Source organism: Myxocyprinus asiaticus, chromosome 24 (genome assembly GCF_019703515.2).
Source record: "Myxocyprinus asiaticus isolate MX2 ecotype Aquarium Trade chromosome 24, UBuf_Myxa_2, whole genome shotgun sequence".
Taxonomy (NCBI): Eukaryota; Metazoa; Chordata; class Actinopteri; order Cypriniformes; family Catostomidae; genus Myxocyprinus; species Myxocyprinus asiaticus.
The window spans coordinates 9,974,777-9,997,318 of record NC_059367.1 but is presented as its reverse complement, the minus strand read 5'-3'; the positions used below and the strand labels follow the sequence as shown (position 1 = coordinate 9,997,318).

The following is a 22,542-nucleotide window of genomic DNA, read 5'->3' as shown; positions in this document are numbered from 1 at the left end:
TCTTTATACTATTGTACTCTTAAAAAAGTTCACAAAATTAACCTTTAGTTGACACATTCAATATGGAAGGCCATTTCCACCACATAGAAATAAAACTGTGCTTTGGTAAGTCAACATTATGAGATAAGAAGTCTTAATTATGAGATACTAAATAATTATCATGTCATAATTCTGACTTTTTAAACTCATAAGTATGACTTAGTATCTTATTATGACTTAGCATCTCATAATTTTAACTTAAAATTTATCTCATAAATAGATCATTTTTACTTAGTATATCATAATTATGACTTCTCAAAATAATGACTTTGTATCTCATAATTTTGATTTACCAATGCACGATTTTTTTTTATTATTATTATTTTATGTGGCAGACATGGGCTTCCATACATTTAAAATATACAGTCTTTATTTTACAGGAAAATGGGACAAATTTTAATGCCTTATCTTGCACTCAGGGGCATTTACATTCTTGTCCAATAAAATTCTCTCTAGAATGAGAATATTCCCGCCCCCTAATACCACCAGACTTCGACAACTAGCAAATACTGGTTCACGGCGGTGGTGCAAACTAAAGGCTATCGGCTATTTAAAGGTGGAGTAAATGATTTCTGAGAAAGACTGTTGATATTTGAACTCAACAGCCAAACAAACACACCCCTCCCTTCAGTGCTCCTTCAGAAGCTCCGCCCCAGATTCATGCACACGCAATAGTGTTGTGTGGATCGGTCCGATCCACTTTGTTTGTTTTCCCATTTACAGAGCCAGGGCTGTGTACAAACACAGGATTTTTTTCAGCACACACAGAACGGACAGCTAGCGGACCGTGAAGAGATATTTGCAGAATTTGACAAAAAGTGTTTTGGATTAAAATGACTTACTCCACCTTTAAAGGTGCACTCAGTAACTTTTGTCTTCGTGTCATCTTGGACATACACTGACGCCTAGCGGCTTGGATGCAGCATCATTTAAAATCAGTAGTTTTCAGTTTCAGATACCATTGTAGAAATGTAGTATTCACAGTCAGCCATGATTACTTTAATCAATGAGTGAAAGTGTCAAATAACAGGACGGTTACTGAGAATAAGCGAGTAGTATTCAGCTGGTCATGTGATTCTAACATGGCAGCCCCAATGTGCGGACCCTCTCCATGTAGAATAAAACAGCTTTTATAAGGTTACTGATATGACTGGAATATATCCTACATACACTATATTGCCAAAAGTATTCACTCACCCATCCAAATAATTGAATTCAGGTGTTCCAATCACTTCCATGGCCACAGGTGTATAAAATGAAGCACCTAGGCATGCAGACTGCTTCTACAAACATTTGTGAAAGAATGAGTCAGTGAATTCCAGCGTGGTACTGTGATAGGATGCCACCTGTGCAACAAGTCCAGTCGTGAAATTTCCTCGCTACTAAATATTCCACAGTCAACTGTCAGTGGTATTATAACAAAGTGGAAGCGATTGGGAATGACAGCAACTCAGCCACGAAGTGGTAGGCCACGTAAAATGATAGGGCGGGGTCAGCGGATGCTGAGGCGCATAGTGCGCAGAGGTCGCCAACTTTCTGCAGAGTCAATCGCTACAGACCTCCAAAGTTCATGTGGCCTTCAGATTAGCTCAAGAACAGTGCGTAGAGAGCTTCATGGAATGGGTTTCCATGGCCGAGCAGCTGCATCCAAGCCATACATCACCAAGTGCAATGCAAAGCGTCGGATGCAGTGGTGTAAAGCACGCCGCCACTGGACTCTAGAGCAGTGGAGACGCGTTCTCTGGAGTGACGAATCACGCTTCTCCATCTGGCAATCTGATGGACGAGTCTGGGTTTGGCGGTTGCCAGGAGAATGGTACTTGTCTGACTGCATTGTGCCAACTGTGAAGTTTGGTGGAGGGGGATTATGGTGTGGGGTTGTTTTTCAGGAGCTGGGCTTGGCCCCTTAGTTCCAGTGAAAGGAACTCTGAATGCTTCAGCATACCGAGAGATTTTGGACAATTCCATGCTCCCAACTTTGTGGGAACAGTTTGGGGATGGCCCCTTCCTGTTCCAACATGACTGCGCACCAGTGCACAAAGCAAGGTCCATAAAGACATGGATGAGCGAGTTTGGTGTGGAAGAACTTGACTGGCCTGCACAGAGTCCTGACCTCAACCCAACAGAGCACCTTTGGGATGAATTAGAGCGAAGACTGCGAGCCAGGCCTTCTCGTCCAACATCAGTGTCTGACCTCACAAATGCGCTTCTGGAAGAATGGTCAAAAATTCCCATAAACACACTCCTAAACCTTATGGAAAGCCTTCCCAGAAGAGTTGAAGCTGTTATAGCTGCAAAGGGTGGGCCGACGTCATATTAAACCCTATGGATTAAGAATGGGATGTCACTTAAATTCATACGCGTCTAAAGGCAGATGAACGAATACTTTTGGCAATATAGTGTATATTGCAAAATTACAATTCATATCTTTAGGAGATAAACTTTTTTAATGGGAAAATAAATTACTGAGTGCACCTTTAAAAAAGGATGAGCCCGTCGATATGTCCCACCCTAACTACCTGTTTAGAAAATATGTAAATACAGGAAAGAAAACTGCATTTGTCTAACTTTTTTTTTTTTTTTTTGGAGTCTATATAGTTTCTTTTCTGGAATACTCAGATTTGTGAGGGAAAATATGTCTCTTGAAGCTGAATGTCCACTGCAGTGTTGCATATCAGACACAATGTGGCAGAGTTTCTCAGATAGTGCTAGCCAGTAAGGGTGAGCGTTCGCCTTGTTGGACATGCTCTCTCCTTCATAGTGAGGAAGATCATAAAGATGATTACTCTGAAGTATAGGCTGAACACGCAGATTAATTTTCTGGTCAAAATAAAGATGACATGCAATCAAACAGGTGATAAACTGTATGCAAATTAGATCAACTGTAAAAAGAGAAATGCACATATTGTAAATCCATTATAAGCAAGACAAAAATACATACAATTGTAAATGGAAATCATTATGAAATAATTACTTGAATGATTCATGAGAACTTGTACAGAAAGATACCCCCTTTGCTGAAGTGTTATTGAAATGTGACATCTGACATAGTGTACCATGAACCATCATAGCAAAAGAGCCTACCTGGAAATCGTGTGTAAATGAGGAAGAAACCAATGAAGTAGAATGCCAGAGACCACTCAGCCGCAGCTCTGACTTGGTGTGCTATGAAACCCTAAAACACAAAATATCTTAGACACTTATCCATTAGCAATGCTACAGAGCTACAGTTTTAGGCCAACAGCTACAGACATTTGATATATTTAAAGATGCTGTGAGGAAGTTAAAGGGATAGTTCACACAAAAACAAAAATTCTCATCATTTACTCACCCTCATGCCATCCCAGATGTGTATGACTTTCTTTTTTCTGCAGAACACAAATGAAGATTTTTAGAAGAATGTCTCAGCTCTGTAGGTCAATACAATGCAAGTAAATGGTGACCAAAATGTTGTAGCTCCAAAAAGCACACAAAGATAACATAAAAGTAATCAGTATGACTCCAGTGGTTTAATCAATGTCTTCTGAAGCGATCTAAATGGTTTTGGGCGCAAATAGAACAAAACATCCTTTTTCAGTTTTTTTAAAACTCCTTTTTCACTGTACATCTTGCCATTGCAGTCTGTAATAATGATCATGATTTCAAACTCGATTACACTTCCTATTGCTTGACGCGTGCGCAGACCACTAGATGGTGCTAGTAAGTGTAATCGAGCTTGAGATTATAATTGCCATGGAGACTGTTGATGTCAAGATTTATAGTGAAAAAAGACTTATATTTTAATCTGGTTTTACCCAAAATCGATTGGATTTCTTCAGAAAACATGGATTAAAACATTGAAGATTTATGGATTACTTTTATGCTGCCTTCATGTGCTTTTTGGAGCTTCAAAATTTCAGACACCATTCACTTGCATTTTGTGGATATATTCTTCTAAAAATCTTAATTTATGTTCTGCAGAAGAAAGAAAGTCATACACATCTAGAATGGCATGAGGGTGAGTAAATAATGAAATAATTTTGGGGTCGACTATCCCTTTAAGATCAAGTTTATCAAGTCTGCCTTACTTTCTCTGGTCGCCCATTTACACCAGGCAGGTCATCATACATTAACACAGATGATATGAATACTTTGATTCAGGTAAAGTAGCAGCATGAGTAACATACCATGTCAATTTCATTTATTTGCAAAGTGCTTTTCACAATAAATATTGTTCTAAAGCAGCTTCTCAGAGAATAGTGTCTCAAACTTCAAACCAAAGGTGACAATGGCAAGGATCTTTAACCACTACACCACACTCCATATTATTATATCGAAGAATGGATACATGTCATTTTGCTAATGAGTAACCACACTGCCACAGCCATACATGCCCACAGAATATCCCTGCCATGGAAACACGGCTGCATGCGGTATGACATGCCAGTCTGAACCAGGATATAAAACGTCCCTGGGCCAAAGGTCAGCCCCGCCCCCAAAAGATGCATGGATATCATATCTGTTTCTGAAAGGAAAGAAAAATGTTCTATTGACAGTTTTAGAATTCAGGTATTAAATTCACAGGTCATTATAACTGTATCATCAACATCAAGTCAAAAGTAGAAGATTAAACTTTGGGTGTTACCTGGAAGTTGGCAACAACACACATCCCCACAGTGCTGAAGATGCCCAAGAGGAGACCTGTGTAGTTAAGCAGCTGTAAGCCCGACTAAGAGGCTGAAATCAAAGACTGAACTTGTTTATATCGCACGTATATAGTGCCCAAATCTGCAAGTACATATACACTTAAATAATGCACCATATTTACTGTATAAATGACATAGTCGAGTTATCAAAATGCACCCTTTACTGCAAAATATCCTTTTGCTTCAGGGTGCTGATCACCTTGTTCAGGTTTATTGTGACATAATGACCAGCTAGCTGTATATTATCTTGCTTATTACATGCTAACTTACCAAATAAATAAATTGACAAAAAATATTGATTTAAGATAAAACTAGCACAGCTATGTATATACAAGAGTTGCCTGGGACAACAGTTAATTATACAGTTAAGCAGTGATTATATAAAATATATATTAGATCCATTGATCTATAAGATAGAACTGGATTACTGACTAAACAGCAAACCGATAGCAGTAGGTGAAGTGTTCAAACGGCCATATTGGTATTCCCTAATCATCAAAGGTCTCATTGACTGATAGGTGATACCACAACATTTTCATTATGATTCTGATTTCTGCTGGATTGTTTCTGGTTTCGGTCTCCGGATGAATGAGTGATCCAGATGGAGAAAAGTAACCATTATAAGTGTTAGTTGGAGAAAAAAATGAGTTCAGGCTCAACTTGGTTTAATATTTTACCCAAAATGTGTGTGCTTTGTAAGGGTTCATTGAAATATTGTATCAATCTAGCATGCCTTTCTTTCTGCCAAGGAACACAAAAGATGTTAGACTGAAATTTTTTTCTTTATTTTTGACTATGTGGTGACTGAGGCTGAACTATGCCTCCAAGTGTCAATAATATCTGGGCTTATATATTGTAACAAGGTTTGTTGTTGTGTGGGAAGGAGGAAGCTAGGACCGGGTTGAACAATACACATAGACATTTATTGTTGCACTTTTCATTCACACACAGCTTCACGCTGACACACACACACACACACACACACACTGCCGCTTGTGTCTCTCTCTCTCTGGCATCCCCCGCACCTCCTTATCGCTCTCTCTCCTGCTGATTGGGGCAACTCAGCACCAGGTGTGCACCCTCATGGCCCGGCCACACCCTCCTCCTCGTCACATCCCCCAACACCTGATTCAGGCCGGGGAACCAACTGGCCTGACCTCCTCCCTCCCCCCCACTATATATATATATATACTGTATACACACACACACACACACATATATACACTGTATATACATACATATATATACAAATTTAAATTTAAAAGTTAATTTAAAAAATAAAAATTATTTTTACTTTAAAACATTCAGCTTTGGAGTTTCTGGAACCCCAAATAATATAATGAAATAACTAAATCTTGACAGAACATAAGGGTTAAACAATGCACGATTCCTTGTGGAATTTATATCCAGTAAAAAAATAGAATCTGAAAAAATATTGCAATGCAAAAGAAGTAACTATTTTTCAGGAATTCTGTAATAAAGGCAGAACTCACCTAATGTATGGAATGAGCAGGTCGGCATGGCCCAACACCACCGCTGTGGCATACGAGAGGAGGGATGTGGCTGAAGACCACATAACCAGAGCCACAGGAAGAGCCACAGCCCTCGCTGAAACCACCACATAGAGCCGGTCCAGAGAAACGTACAGAGGAATTAACACCTAAATATCACCTACACATCAAACATGGACCTTAAAAAGGCAAATCCACCCAGCAAACAGCAGTTCACTCGTATAAATTATACAACACCACACATCACATATATATCACACATCACACATATATCACACATAACATATATATCACACATCACATATATATCACACATCACACATCACATATATATCACACATCACACATGCTGCTTTATTAAATATTTTGGCTAATTTGATCATGCCATACTTTAAAAAGGAGGAGGTGCAACACTCACTCCACAGGTCAATTCCACAGGTTTTGCCTAAAGATCAGCACTGAATATATAGGGTCACACATATATACACAAAGGTCAACACATTGGGTGGAGGAAACATAACAATAATCCAAACCACAAGACTCAGAACTGTCTTATTTTCACATGCAAACACAGAAATAAGGGAATGTAAGGTCAACTGAGGCTCAGCCCATCTGGCACCAACAATCATGCCATGCTCCAAAACACTGAGATCACATTTTTTCCCCATTCTGGTGGTTGATGTGAACATTAACTTAAGCTCCTGACCCGTATCTGCATGATTTTATGTACTGCACTGCTGCCACATGATTGGCTGATTAGATAATCGCATGGATGATTGTTGGTGCCAGAAGGGCTGGTTTGAGTATTTCTGTAACTGCTGATCTCCTGGGATTTTCACACACAACAGAATTTACTCAGAATGGTGCCAAAAGCAAAAAACATCCAGTGAGTGGCAGTTCTGTGGATGGAAATGCCTTGTTGATGAGAGAGGTCAACAGAGAATGGCCAGACTGGTTTGAACTGACAAAGTCTATGGTAACTCAGATAACCGCTCTGTACAATTGTGGTGAGAAGAATATAATCTCAGAATGCTATTCTGAGATGCAGGTTGGCGCTGTTTTGGCGGCACGAGGGGGACCTAAACAATGTTAGGCAGGTGGTTTTAATGTTGTAGCATATCAGTGTAAATCCACTACAGACTGGCTTCAAAAAAAGAAAATCCACTTTTTGGAGTGGCCCAGGCAGAGCCCAGACCTTAACCCAATAGAGATGTTGTGGAAATACTTCAAAAAGAGCCGTTCACACCAGACATCCTCAGAATATGGCTGAGCTGAATCAGTTCTGTAAGGAAGAATGGTCCAAAAACGTTGTGCAGGTCTAATCCACAGCTACCAGAAACGCTTGGTTGATGTTATTGCCGCTAAAGGAGGATTGACCAGATATTATATTCCACTTTTTCCAAAGCGCTGTGAATGTTTAATGGGATTTGATCAATAAAGACATGAAAGATTATAATTGTTTGTATGCTATTAGCTTAAGTACATTGTGTTTGTCAATACTTGTGACTTTGATGAAAATGAGATCACATTTTATGTCCAATATATGCAGAAAACCAGCCATTTTCAAAGGGTTCACATTAAGGTTTCTTGCCACTCTAACTGTATACAGATATGGTTGCAAGGAATTTTCTCAAACTAAAATAATGTTATCATGTATGTTTATATATGTTGAATCCGCATGTATTTTTACGTTTATGAACTCTCCCATTTAAATTCCATTGTACATGCCTTACTGTAACAGCTAATTTTTTTTTTTTTTTTTTTTGGAAAATTAAGTTACATTTTTTTTGTTGTTGTTGTAATAAACATTATACCACAAATGCTGTTGATAGAGCTTAACTTGTATTGAAGTGAACCCAGAACATTGCTTTAATGGTCCTAAAACAGGATTTATTTTCAGTATGCAAAATATTTTTCATTGTGATTTTGGGGTCAAAAAATAACCGGACATTTCTTCACGAGATTAATCCATTAGTTACCTGACAGTGATGGTATCAGTTACTACTTAGAGCCCATGGTACTGAATGATTACCATATTCTTTTACCATGGCATTAACATAGTGCTACTATGGTACATGCCCAAAACCATGGTAGCACCACGTTACTTTTTTCACAGTAAAGAAAATGACATTAAGACAAACTGAGACCGTCATCAATAAATCTGTTAACATAAATATAATAATCTTTATTTTATGTCCATTAGTCTATTACAAAGGTATTTGCTGTAAATCAACAGAACAACAAAATTCTGGCAAAGATACAAATGATACATGTAAATTAGTTGCAGTGGCAGACATCAGTTTCTTTATTTAGATGTGTATTGCAGCATTGGTTGACCTTAGATCGGCCCCTGTGAACGGATGGCGTTTTAAAAGAGAGGAGTAACATAAATACATGAAAAACCCACTTAAATAACATTAGCAAATTCACAACAGGATTAAAAACATTTCCAATAAAAGTCTCATTATATAAGTGCTCAGAGGTAGATGCAAAACAATGAAAATTTTGAGAAATATACATGACTCTGGCCATTCTTTTTATATTTTATCCATGGAAGCTCACAATGTGGACCTGTAGAATTAATGTCCTTTAGTTTGCTATACAAAAAAAGAGCATGAATGAAGAAAACTAATGTAACAGATCAATGTAATCATACACCGATCAGCCACAACATTAAAACCACCTGCCTAACATTGTTTAGGTCCCCCTCGTGCCGCCAAAACAGTGCCAACCTGCATTTCAGAATAGCATTCTAAGATGATATTCTTCTGTACAGAGCGGTTATCTGAGTTACCACAGACTTCGTTGGTTCGAACCAGTCTGGCCATTCTCTGTTGATCTCTCTCAACAACAAGGCATTTCCGTCCACAGAACTGCCGCTCACTGGATGTTTCTAGTTTTTGGCACCATTCTGAGTAAATTCTAGAGACTGTTGTGCGTGAAAATCCCAGTAGATCAGCAGTTACAGAAATACTCATACTAGCCCACCTGGCACCAACAATCATGCCATGGTTCAAATCATTGAGATAAAAATCTTTCCCCATTCTGATGGTTGATGTGAATATTAACTGAAGCTCCTGACCCGTATCTGCTGATTTTATGCACTGCTGCCACACGACTGGCTGATTAGATAACTGCATGGATGGTTGTTGGTGCCAGATGGGCTGGTTTGAGTATTTCTGATCTCCTGGGATTTTCACGCACAACAGTCTCTAGAATTTACTCAGAATGGTGCCAAAAACATCCAGTGAGCGGCAGTTCTGCAGATGAAAACGCCTTGTTGATGAGAGAGGTCAACGGAGAATGGCCAGACTGTTTCGAACTGAAAGTCTATGGTAACTCAGATAACCGCTCTGTACAATTATGGTGAGAAGGATAGCATCTCAGAATGCTATTCTGAGATGCGAGTTGGTGCTATTTTAGCAGCACGAGGGGGACCTACACAATATTAGGTAGGTGGTTTTAATGTTGTGGCTGACTGATATGACTGATTACGCTTTTTGAACTCAATGACATTAACATAACATGCAGGAATATGAATGGTACTATGAACAGAATTCACTTAGAAACAAAATACAAATTACGTGAGACAACTTAGACTGGAGTGAAAAATGAACAAAATTGCTGAGCCCAACTTTTACTGTGCATAGAGGATTAAACCGACACTGAAAAATAAAAGGCACAAAAGTCGCACAGTTATGTAAGGTATTTAGACCACAAATAGATTTTTTACGTTCATGTTATCCATAATAAAGGGTTCATATTATGTACGGTGTAATCTAACTCGCATATAACCATTCTAGACTTTTATCTCCTATCTTGGCCCCAGTGATCATATGGAAAATTATGGCACAATCAAAATCCTGTTACTAATATAGTTTTTTTCATTTAGATTCATGGGCATTCCTAAAATAATAATAATCTCCAAAACACCAGTAGATGAAGAAAAGCATATGCATAGAAAGAAAAATTATACATTTATACTGTGTAGATTTTTACTGACTGAATAGATGAGAGCCTTATGAATAGGTTTTATATAATCAAAATTTGAAAATGTAAAATTGTTTTCTTGCACTTCTGTAATGGAAACTCCTCTGGCTGTTTTTCTTGTCAAAAAAAAAAAAAAAAAAAAAAAAAAATCCTGTGATTTTAGCTCTTACCTCACTGGCTGCATTTTGTCAAAAGACAACACCACTGTTTTGTATGGGCAACAGTCACTTGTACTGGCCAAGTTAAAGGGATAGTTCAGTTCGACCCCCCCCCCCACCACTAAAAAATAAGGGACATCTTCACAAAATCTGTCAAGAAAATGTTCTGGTCATATTTAACCCCTAAACAAAAAATTATATTTTGCATAAAGAAAATTAAGCCTGCATTTAAGACCATACATTTTTTTGCATTGTGACATTATTTTACTCCCCAGTTCTCATTACCGTAATACGTCCAGACGTTTAATTCTACTATTCCAATTGTTTTCAATGACGATTCTCATTACTGTAAAAAAGATGCTGTTGTACAATGATTTTAAAAATTAAAATCAGCAAAAATAAAAGGCAATACTAAGGGCGTACTACTATGATGTATGTATTATGACTTTACAACTTAAATAATACTGTATATAATTTTTTCACATTGCGGTAATGACAATATCATACTGACCATCCTTTTCGTGTTTCGGTAATAAGAACTGCTTAAAATGCACATACAGTCAACAATAATGTAAAAATGTTAATGGTCCTTAATGTTTTTTGTTCATGAAAAATATAATTTCTTGTTGGTTTTGATTTTAAAGTAAAATAGGACCAGGACATTTTCTTGACAGGTTTTGTGAGAATCATCTCCCACTCTCATATCGTTCCATACCTGTATAACTAACTTACTTCCGTTGAATACAAGATAAATACTGAAGAATGTCGGCATGGCTCTTCTTTCCATACAGTGAAAGTTAATGGTGACTGAGGTTAACATTCTGCTTAACCTCTCCCTGCATGTTCCATGGACAAAATAAAGCAATTTGGGTTTGGAACAACACGAGGGTGAGTAAATTATGACAGAATTTTTATTTTTAAGGTGAAGTATCCCTTTAAGAGTCTCACAGATTATCATTTAAGCTGCAAAATTCTTAACACCTATAGCGTTCCGTAATGATGTCTTAACACTTTCAGATGGATGTGTGCATATGTCAAATGCCAAAACTGGTCAATCTAAATAAAAAAAATACATTACAACTGTGAAATATAGCATATCTTTGCACATTCTTTTCTGTGGCAGATATTCTTTTGCAAACAAACTTTCCAAACGTAACACTGAGAACCGAATGGAGTAACACACGTGGGTATGTTCTTTTTAATAATTCCCTTTCGTCCTTCAAATAATTCTCTCTTCACTATGAAAACCCACATAATAGCAAAGTTCATTACTGCAGCCATCTGGGCTGTGTCTCTGTTAGTTGCGTTTCACATTCACTCAAGTACGTGACCTACTGGAGGAGGGGTTGAAGGAACAGGTGACGAGCTGTTAGTGGTGATTTCTGCTGTCTGGCTGAAGTGTGGAAGGAGATGGAGGCTGGATACTGAAGACACAGATGTTTAAGTGTGTGGCAATCTGGTTACATACACTCACACAGTACCGCACCAGGTCAAATCCTGACAGCACCTACAAACAATCCAAAAAGAGTAAAGAAAAACAGAAAAAGGGACAGTTCACCCAAAAATGAAAATTTTGTCATCATTCACTCCCCCTCATGTTGTTTCAAACCTGTTTGAAATTCGTTCTTTCTTGGAACACAGAAGGAAATGTTAGGCAGAATGTCTCAGTCACCACTTACTTTCATTGCATCTTTTTTCATACAATGGTGACTGAGGCTAACATTCTGCCTAACATCTCCTTTTGTGTTCCACGTATGATAATCATTAGTCATAAGGGTTTGGAACATAATAAAGATGAGTAAATGACAGAATTTTCATCTTTTGACGAACTACACATTCATAGCATGGCAAATGCATTTCGGATGGCTTCAAGATCAAAACTATAAATGCAGCCAATTGCTCCAGCTTTTTTTTTATTTTGTCCTGTTTCCACCTGGTTTTAAAGGGATAGTTCACCCAAAAATGAAAATTCTCTCATCATTTACTCACCCTCATGCCATCCCAGATGTGTTTGACTTTCTTTCTTCTGAGGAACACAAACAAATTTTTTTAGAAGAACATCTCAGCTCTGTAGGTTCATACAATGCAAGTGAATGATGACCAGACCTTTCAAGCTACAAAAAAATATCACATGAAGGCAGCATAAAAGTAATCCATATGACTCCAGTGGTTTATATGTATATCTTCTGAAGCAATGCAATAGCTTTGGGTGAGAAAAAGATCAATATTTAAATACTTCTTTACTATAAATCTCCACTTTCACTTTCAGATTGTGAAGACATGGATTTAACCACTTACGTAATATTGTGTGTGTATATATATATATATATATATATATATATATATATATATATATATATATATATATATATAATGTAATATGGATTACTTTTATGCTGCCTTTATATGATTTTTGGAGCTTGAAATGTCTGGTCACCATTCACTTGCATTGTATGTTATTACAATCTTCGTTTGTGTTCAGCAGAAAAAAAGAAAGTCATACACATATGGGATGGACTGAGGGTGAGTAAATGATGAGCGAATTTTCATTTTTGGGTGAACTATCCCTTTAAGATGCGTTTTTGGTGATCCAATCAAAAGTGGTTAGCGCTAAATACAGGTGAAAACAGGGTACAAAACGTTTTGTATGCGGATCACTGCAACCACATACAGAGGTAGTCAAAAACGCATGTGAACACATTGCATTTGAGGTGTGAAACGCAATCCATCCTGAATGCGCCCCCAGACAGAAGCGAGGAACTACCCCTCACCTGTCAATCAACCGCTGCGCTAAAACAAGAGTTAAAATTTTGCCGGTTATGTGCGGCTTTACATCTGAAGCTCAGGTTAATACTGGAAATCCACCGAAATAATGGAGAATCCAGCTCGAGATGCTGCGTTTGTGCTTAAATCAAATTTCAGTTGCATCTGGGAGAAGCAGTACGCCGTTTGTTTCACACTTTCTTTGTCTTTTATGACTTTTTTTGCAGTTTATTTTAATGCAGTAACACACTGACATAGGACTGATGTCGTCATGAAATCACATACCCCCCCCTCGAAATCCAAACACAAGTGGTCACAGGAGATGCATTTTAGATGCCTTTTGTGGCCCCGAAGTCCACAAATAATGTTGGTCAACGTTTCGTACACTAAAAACTAATTTGTGTTTCATAATTATTTTCCACCATGTCTCTGACCCTTAGAATTACACAGGCCGTTCTTGCTACTGTTCCTTTAAAATTTCTATATGCACATATATATATTTTTTTTTTATAAACAGATGTTTTTTACGGGAACGTTACTCTCCTAGTCTATGAAGTAAATTAAAGTATTTTATTTTGAAACAGCAAGTAACATCCTGATTTCCATTTGTCCCATTCAAACATCACATTTAACAGACAGTTGTTATACATACCAGAGCGACCCAGAGAAGACAGTATTCATTAATGAAACTGTTGAAGTACTGATTCAGGAACAGCAGCGCTGGTCCAAGGAAGGCCAAATCATTACGATGCATTTCACTTTTTGTCATATGAGCAACCTGGCAAACAAAACAGACATGTGGTGACATTTAGATTAACGGTTACTAATGCTGTTTGAGGCTGAAATATTGTTTTAATGCTATGAACTACAGAGAACAAGACAGTATTTACACTCCATAGTGCAGAAAATCTTACAAATAGCATTTCGCAGCCTTTGTCAAAACCCTTACATTTCCTACCAGCTAAGTTCAAGTAAAGTAAAATCAATAACATGGCAATGGTATTCATATTGATCAAGAGTCATTTATCAGTCATCACTTTTTATTCATATACTGTATAAACGTTTGAGCAAAAACATGATTACAATAGATGAAATTAGTTAATGTTCTGGCTTCATCCTTGAACTTACCACCAGTCTGTTGGTGAGTTTGGCTGAGACGAACCCAAATGCTAAGATGTACAGACAGGGATGTTTCTCGAAGAGCTGCACCGAGGACTTCTTATAGATCATTAGAGCAAGTGTAATAAGCACTCCTATATGGAAGGACGGAGATAACACACTTGTTCCCTGAAGAAATAAAAACAGTTGTGCCTTTGATACAGAATTCACATAAATACATCATTCTTTTAAGTTAGTTATGCATTACGTTAATATCATTTTTTAATATGCCATTACAAATAAACATTTGAACTGTTGAATGTAAGCTTAGAATGAAAATTAAAAATAAAGTGTGTATTTTCTGTTTAATTTCATGCTTTACTTACTGCAATGGTGGATCCGTTTTTACCCATTCCACCTGTGAATATAACCCTGAAGTAGTTTGTGCAGGAAAATATGGCACCCATAAGAGTGCAAAGGGCGGGTATTATTTTTATCTGGATATTTATCACAGGGATCTGGAAAGATTAAAAGCAACTCCTTTACATCCCATTTCAAAATATCATGACATTAAATACAGGTCCTTTTCATTGTAAATGTTTAAAATGTAAAGAATACTGCCAAGATGGTCATGGAAATTCTGTCACTTTATTGAACACATGCAGCATGCTAGAGAATCAGATTTTCTAACCATGATTATATGACCATGATATACAGAATCAGCACATTTGACCACATGCATATGGTCTAATCATGTGATCAAAACATGTTAAAGAATTAAGATCTGTTTTAATTACCACAGATTGCCAAAAAGCTGTTCCCCCAAATGCAGCCAGTAAGTACAAGCTTATAATGTAGATCTGCACCTCAGTCACATCAATTCTGCACAAACAAATACCAAAGAGAAATTACAAGAGGGGACAAATTTGTAACTTATTCATCTCGCAATAATACTATTAATAATAACAATAATATATAAGAGTATATTTTTTGATATCTAAATCTCCATATGAAAATTAGATGGTAAACCCAACTTTAAAATCAAGATCCCTTAGTCATAAAGGACAGTTGTCACTCACATGCCAAAGCGCAGCGTTCCAGAAACATATGTTTGCCAGTGGGCACAATAAAACATGAAGATGCCCACAAAACAACAGAAGAACATCCAGTCAGGGTGGGTACCCAGCTGAACTGCTATACATGTGCCAAGGACCACAAACACTGCATCAGACAAAGAGAAAACAGAACAATAATAAAGACTTCAGTCTTCAGTCAAAAAGGCATATACAGTTGCAATCGAAATTATTCACCCCCCCCATCCTGAACATAGCCAGATTGTAATACTATAGTAGTAACCTGTTCTTGCATAAACAAACATGAGCAGACCTGTAGAGAGAGAGTCACAACCGTGGTCAAAGAGCTCGCCCAGAGGTGTGCTGCTATTGGTCCGTCTTGCCTGCTTCCCATCTATGGCATCCAATGATTGGTAGATGAACAGACCCAGAGCACAGGCTAAGTATGCCCACGTTGGTGCCTGAAAATGACATTAATCAGATAATTGATAGCAAGTTTTAAAACTCTATAAATGCAGTTAGTAGCTCAGGTTTATTTAATACCAACAATCACAGTAATTACATCTTTAAAACCAAAGAGTTTTGTTTTTGTATTTTAAGGTCTAATTTTCTATCCACTTGCATCTTTTTCGCTGACTTTCACAGACTGACATACAACTTCATATTTAATGCCACAAAGGTATAAATGTATTAAGTATTATCTCTTTAGGCCTAATTGTAGATACAGATGCCACTGGTTTTGCCAGAGAGGTGGCTATCATAGACTGTCATAGCTGATAAATGAGGCTGTTACAGCTGACAGAATAAGCTGTGTCTACAACACATAGTATCTGATTGCACTCTTTAAACAGTAGTTATCACCTTCTGGAGAAAGATGGCCTGCTAGACTACATGAGGCAGGTTAACACCAGCATTAACCCTAAAATGACTGTAAAAATGAATATTTAAACAACTTTACAGCTCAAATAATACATGAGTTTTAACAGAAGAATTCATGTAAATGCTTTTATAACAGAATCATTTTTTGTGTTAATCATTATTATGCTACAAATACTGTTGATTGAGCTTAACTTGTATTGAACCTGGAATAATCCTTTAAGGTGACCACTGCATTAGCTGCTAAAAATTCACAACTGGACTGAAAAGGATTAAAATCAACAGCAAAAACTACTTCCTAATAGTGACTACTGCAATAACTGCTAAAAATTAGACTAAAACTGCTAGACTATGCCCCTACGGTGACCAATGTAATAACTGCTTAACATTCATAATTTATAGATTAAAAACTGGTATGGAAATAAACAGCAAAGACCATCCTTATGGTCACTATTAGTGAGGCATGGTGCGAGCTGCGAGGCAATCGTCTGTGTTCCACGACTGCAATCGGGTCATTGAATAACGTATAACATGCAAGGAAGGGCAGCCGGTGGACTTTCTGGTGCCCCCCTAGGGAGTTGGTGCCCTACGCCATATAGGGAGCGGCGGTACTGTTTGTGTTTTAACACAATTTTTTCACAATCATTTAAAAAATATAAGCAAAAGCTATAGTTAAATAGGTTGTGAATCAACCAAAGGCTGAGTAAGGAATTCATTTTTTTTTTTTTAAAGCCCTTGGCTTGATGCCGCCCCTATTCTGATCAGCTGCATGTGTGTGCGTGCTCCAAAAGAACATCACATAGGTAAATGACATGGAGACTAATTTAAAAGGCGGTAATATTTCAAGTGCAACTGTACAGTCTGACTGTCTGTTGACTTTGCCCATCATGCTTGTACACGCAGGTTTAATCAGACAATAACTGACCTTGGCGTTGTGCGCATGTTGATGGACAAAAGGGGTTTCTTTCTTTAAATACCCATAATGAAGCGTTAATTACGTGACAGTTACGGGCACTTCAAATGGATAGTCTATAAATGGGAGAATCAAACATCCACCTCTCCTCCTTTTAGCATTATGGTTTAGATAGATCAGTTATTACTGTTTTGTGACGTTTAAAGTGTATTGCATCTATAGCCAACATTTGGGAGGCGATCATTTTGACAAACTTTGCGAGCTGAATTATATTGATAATCATTAATCATGTCATATTGCAGCGCTGCTGAGCGTGTACCGCACATACTCGCTAGAGGGCGCTGATCGCTTACACAGTTCTGACTGAAGTGGTGAATGCAGACAGAGTTTAAAACGCAGCCTTTTGCGTGATTTAATAATCACGGTTTAATAATTGCGTGAGCCCATATTGTGAGTTCAATTTTAATTCAATCAATCGTGCAGCCTTAATGGATTGTGGATACCATACCAATTTCTCAGAGGTCAAATTCAGCAGGTTTCGGGGCCTGGGTAGCTCAGTGGTAAAAGACGCTGGCCACCACCCCTGGAGTTCGCTAGTTCGAATCCCAGGGCGTGCTGAGTGACTCCAGCCAGGTCTCCTAAGCAACCAAATTGGCCCGGTTGCTAGGGAGGGTAGAGTCACATGGGGTAACCTCCTCATGGTCACAATAATGTGGTTCGTTCTCGGTGGGGCGCGTGGTGAGTTGAGCGCGGATGCCGCGGTGGATGGCGTGAAGCCTCCACATTGCGCCATGTCTCCGTGGCAACGCGCTCAACAAGCTACGTGATAAGATGCGCGGGTTGATGGTCTCAGACGCGGAGGCAACTGGGATTCATCCTCCGCCACCCGGATTGAGGCGAATCACTACGCGACCACGAGGACTTAAAAGCACATTGGGAATCAGGCATTCCAAATTGGGTGAAATAAAAAATAAATAACTAAAAAAAATTCAGCAGGTTTCACAATGTTTTGTTTTATTCCTTTTTCCATGTCCATTTTAAACGTTTGTAACGCAAGTATTTTTATTTATTTTTTCATTCTAAACTGGAAAAAAAAACTTTTCTAGACTGAAAATGTTCAGATGTCTGGACTCTATCTGCAGGGGTTTATGATTATACATATAAATGGTTTGATATGGGCCTACTAGTAATGAGTAATTTCTAGATAAACTTCATTTCAGGATAACTTTCTAGATAGACATAATTTTGATAAAAACGAACACCTACATTGGCTAAGAAGTATTTTTTTCTTATTGTATACTATTATTTCTGAACATCTGGTCATTTTAAATAAAAAAATATTTCGACAATTTCCTGTGTGGTGCACTTCTTTTCATTATAGAATGGTTTCTATAATGAATAGAACTTTGATTTCTCAAACCAAGTTGCCTTGCATTCTAATAAAGAACATGTTATTTGCAACATGTTGAACGTACTTTTTAGTTTAGTACATTTAAAAGTAAAAAATAAATAAATAAATAAATAAAGATATCAACATGAATCATTAAATGTCCTTAAGTTTGGAAAAAATAAATAATATACATATAAAAAATATTTATTTATTTATTTTTATTTTTTTGCCATATCATTCAGCCCTAGTATGGGTAGTTTGCCATTCCAAACTCAGCTATTGATTAATTGTTGATCAGTTTTAAAAAAGTAATGGTCCATTAATCTAAATCACTGAAACTATAGAATACCTGTTCGGTGGCAGTTGGGCAGTAATACACCAGTATCAGAGTCGTGATAATATTGGTAGCGAGTCCCACTATGGTGATGAGGTTTGGGGCCATCCATAGAGGCACTTTACTGACCAGCCAGCACCAGTATGCTTGCATGAAGGGCTCCAGGAGGGAGCATCCAGCACTTCTGTACCGATGCTCCTCCAACCTTTTCAGCTGCTGTCGGGACATGTGGGTCACAGGCAACTCCATCAGTTTGGTCAGGAGACTGGCGCCATCCTCCTGACATGGTCCGGTCGAGTCGCGGGTCGAGGAGGAGGAACTGGCATCAGAATCCGTCCTAGGCCGAACAGGTCTCTTGTGTGAGCTCATGGCTCTATGGGAATTTGTGTGGGTGTGGCAAGTGTCTGAATCCACTATAAATTTATTGGATTATATCTACTGGAACAAAGAGATTACCACCCATAAATTATCATCAATTTATATTACTATTAAACAAGTCTAACATCTTCAACAACAGGAACAGCATTCTATTATTAACAACATGTTTTGTGGGGTGGTGTATAGTTCCTAAAAAGCACCTATTATGGTTTTTAAACGTGCCTAATTTTGTTTTAAAAGTCTCATACAATAGATTTACATGCATCCAAGGTCAAAAAACATTTTAATTTGCTCATAATTTAAATTGCAGCATTACCTTTTTTTCCCAGTGTCAAAAACAACTCGTTCAATGATCCGTTCTAAAGGATTCATTCTAAACTCCTTTCAGAGAGCCTAATCTGCTCTGATTGGTCAGATGTCCCAGTCTGTTGTGATTGGTCTACCGCTTAGTGTAGTGTTTGAGGGTGGGTCAAAGATGTTCGCGAGCAGCCAGTTAAGACCAGAGGCGGATTTTTTGTTACCAAATTACATAGGTTAGTACAGGAAGTAAGTCTGGAATTACTACCGACTCTTTTCAGGTGTTCAGAATCGGTTCTTTCTTTAGGGAGTCAATAACTCCATTTGTCGTGCACTTTGATTTTTGAAACTTTGCAGACTTTTTTTTACATTCACAAACAGCTATATAACACACTACATGAAAGGTAATATTTGAAAAACCATAATAGGTGCTCTGTTAACTTCTATTTAGTAAATTATTTCCATACAAAGCAATAGAAATATTGCTCAAGGATGAATGTACTTATAACTCTAAAGACCCCATTAAATGGCTTTACAAGAACAGTGACCTTTTACAGAAACATCCTAGCTCTATAATCCTTTCTTATCAGTTAGTAACCACAGTGATTTCAATTATGATCTATATATGTTCTGTTTACCTTGTCAGGTCTGAACTTAATCCTTAAGATAGGACGTTTCTGTAAAATGGCCCCAATTTACTTTTTAAAAAATCATAACGAAGGTTTCATCTTTTTTTTATTTTTATTTATTGCCAGTAGGCTTTAGTTTAAGTCACAGCCATGTACCATGATTTGCTACTTGCTATTGCTAGTAAGGTACGGTGATTTTAGGGGAAGGGACGTTCTCATTCTAGACAGATTTGATTAGACAAAGATTTGGATATGACCCTGAGTGCAAGATGAGTCATCAATATTTTTTGTTCAGTTTTCCCAGAAGCTAAATATTGTACATATTAAATGCATATATGTGCTTAAAGTTATTTTGATCAAAATTAGGACTACACTAGCATATGCATGGTCCTTAAATCTAACAGGCAGGGACTAAAATCCACAAATGTCCAATCTGTCCAATCCCAACACCCCAAAATACACCTGCTACTCAAGGAAGAGGGCAGAAAAGATAAGAAAGATTGTGCATTGGTTTCTAATAAAATCAAACTCATGCACTATGGCATAAAACTGCCTTAGATCGGTTTCTTCAAATACTCACCAGCAGACTGTAGACTGTATTTTACGAGATCCGCAACAGCCCATGTAAAAATCCTCCTACTGAATGATGACGTCAGCTTGACAACAATCTGTCAAACGTGTCAGGCGACATCATAAATGTGATATAGATTATTAATCACAATAACACAGCGTGTAAAACCGTCATTAACACTATTTTTAGAGCCAATGTGCTTGATATAGTTCGTGTCTGACCAACAGTACCTTTGTTTACGCGGTGCAGATGTCTTTGCTCCACGCAGCATTGGAGGTGCCCGTGTGATGGCGAAAGCTGAAATGTTAAATAAATTATAAATAATTCAGAGGAGAAAATGTCGCGACAAAGGTAACCGAACAAACGTTCACGTTAACGAAGAAGAAGCGGTATTTTGAAGGATTACTTGTTAATCGACATCACCGCGAACAGCGAGAATGAAATGCAGAGACGTGAAACACGCTTCAATAATGCGACGACAACGCCTTCCGGAAGTACAAATTTCAAAATAAAAGTCATATTTTATTTTTATATATATATATATATATATATATATAAATTCAATAAAATGGTTTTACATTTGTACACAATTAAATATGAAATTATGATAAACAAAAAGAGATTATGTTCAAACACATGGAAAAGTTTCTTATGAATTATTCGAAATGCACATCCTGGATGAATAACATAATACCAGAAATAGCTATTGATTTCACTAACTTTGTGTTATCACTACTTATGTTGTTCATTTACCAGTACACCCGTATGACCTTAAAGGGATAGTTCACCCCAAAATGAAAATTCTCATCATTTACTCACCCTCCTGCCGTCCCAGATGTGTATGAATTTCTATCTTCTGCTCAACACGAATGAAGATTTTTAGAAGAATATTTCAGCTGTGTAGGTCCATACAATGCAAGTGAGTGGTGATCAGACCTTTGTAGCTCTAAAAATCACATAACGGAAACATAAAAATAATCCACGGGTTAACTCTATGGGTTAAATCCATGTCTTCAGAAGTGACATAAGTGTGGGTGAGAAACAACATTTAAGTCCTTTTTTTAACTCTAAATCTCCATTTTCACTTTCAGATGTGAAAGTGAAACTAAACAGGCACCTCATGTGACTGGGGGAAAAAAAGGACTTATATTTTGATCTGTTTCTCACCCACACCTATCATATCACTTCTGAAAATATGGATTTAACCACGTAAGTCATATGGATTACTTTTATGTTGCCTTTATGTGATGTTTTGAGCCTCAAAGGTCTGATCATCATTCACTTGCATTGTATGGACCTACAGAGCTGAGATATTCTTCTAAAAATCTTTGTTTGTATTTGCTGAAGAAAGAAATCATACACATCAGGGATGGCATGAGGGTGAGTAAATAAGATATTTTTTCTAATTTTTTTGGTGAACTATCCCTTTAAATTCAAATACACAATACAAGAGCAGTATTTGAAGACACTCTTTCAATACGTTTTTTTTTTTTTTAAGTCTTGTTTATAAAAGATAATCAGTCTAGGTTGACTGTAAATTGACATTTTCAAATGTGGTTATTTAACTTTAAGTATTCAATGCTAAGATCTAAGTTTATATATGCATATATGCTTGCCTGAAACTCAAACTTTGTGGAGATGGTTGTAAAATTAACTGGTGGCAAATCATCCATTTCCCAGAAAGAACCAATAATCTCACCCTTTAGGCCCAGGTCATCATAATCTTTCTCATCTAAAAATAATACATTCTTTCCTAGTTTTAGAGAGGCAAGAAATCACAGTTTAAGGACTCTTAAAAACAGGAAGCAAAGATTAAAAAGAAGCAACAAGGAAAGCC

The 22,542-nt window shown here is 37.4% G+C and overlaps 1 protein-coding gene and 1 pseudogene across 5 annotated transcripts; both read right to left on the bottom strand.

The window, feature by feature from the left end:
• Positions 1-62: 62 nt before the first annotated feature.
• Positions 63-6,245, bottom strand: LOC127415361 (DNA damage-regulated autophagy modulator protein 2-like; annotated as a pseudogene).
• A 2,150-nt stretch (positions 6,246-8,395) lies between these two features.
• On the bottom strand, positions 8,396-21,189 carry LOC127415159 (choline/ethanolaminephosphotransferase 1-like). Of its 5 annotated transcripts, XM_051653771.1 has the most exons (11): positions 21,112-21,189; positions 20,936-21,002; positions 20,715-20,802; positions 18,846-19,265; positions 15,631-15,778; positions 15,324-15,465; positions 15,042-15,126; positions 14,631-14,762; positions 14,275-14,433; positions 13,799-13,924; positions 8,396-11,890 (listed from the first exon to the last, which is right to left on the bottom strand). In XM_051653771.1, exons 4-11 carry the CDS (start codon positions 19,197-19,199, stop codon positions 11,753-11,755), a joined length of 1,284 nt encoding a protein of 427 aa, XP_051509731.1. In that variant the 5' UTR covers positions 19,200-19,265; positions 20,715-20,802; positions 20,936-21,002; positions 21,112-21,189; the 3' UTR covers positions 8,396-11,752. The 5 variants fall into 5 exon arrangements, with proteins under 5 accessions (XP_051509731.1, XP_051509730.1, XP_051509729.1 ...); XM_051653770.1 differs by having other exon boundaries at positions 18,846-19,268; positions 20,936-21,185; XM_051653769.1 differs by having other exon boundaries at positions 20,936-21,185.
• Positions 21,190-22,542: the final 1,353 nt, after the last annotated feature.

Coding starts and splice junctions, on each gene's coding strand:
- LOC127415159 (XM_051653771.1), bottom strand. CDS start 19,199: ATGAGCTCACACAAGAGACCTGTTCGGCCTAGGACGGATTCTGATGCC. Junction 14,434..14,630: donor AAAACGGATCCACCATTGCA/GTAAGTAAAGCA, acceptor TTATTTCTTCAG/GGAACAAGTGTGTTATCTCC. Junction 11,891..13,798: donor GTCTTCTCTGGGTCGCTCTG/GTATGTATAACA, acceptor GATTGTTTGTAG/GTGCTGTCAGGATTTGACCT.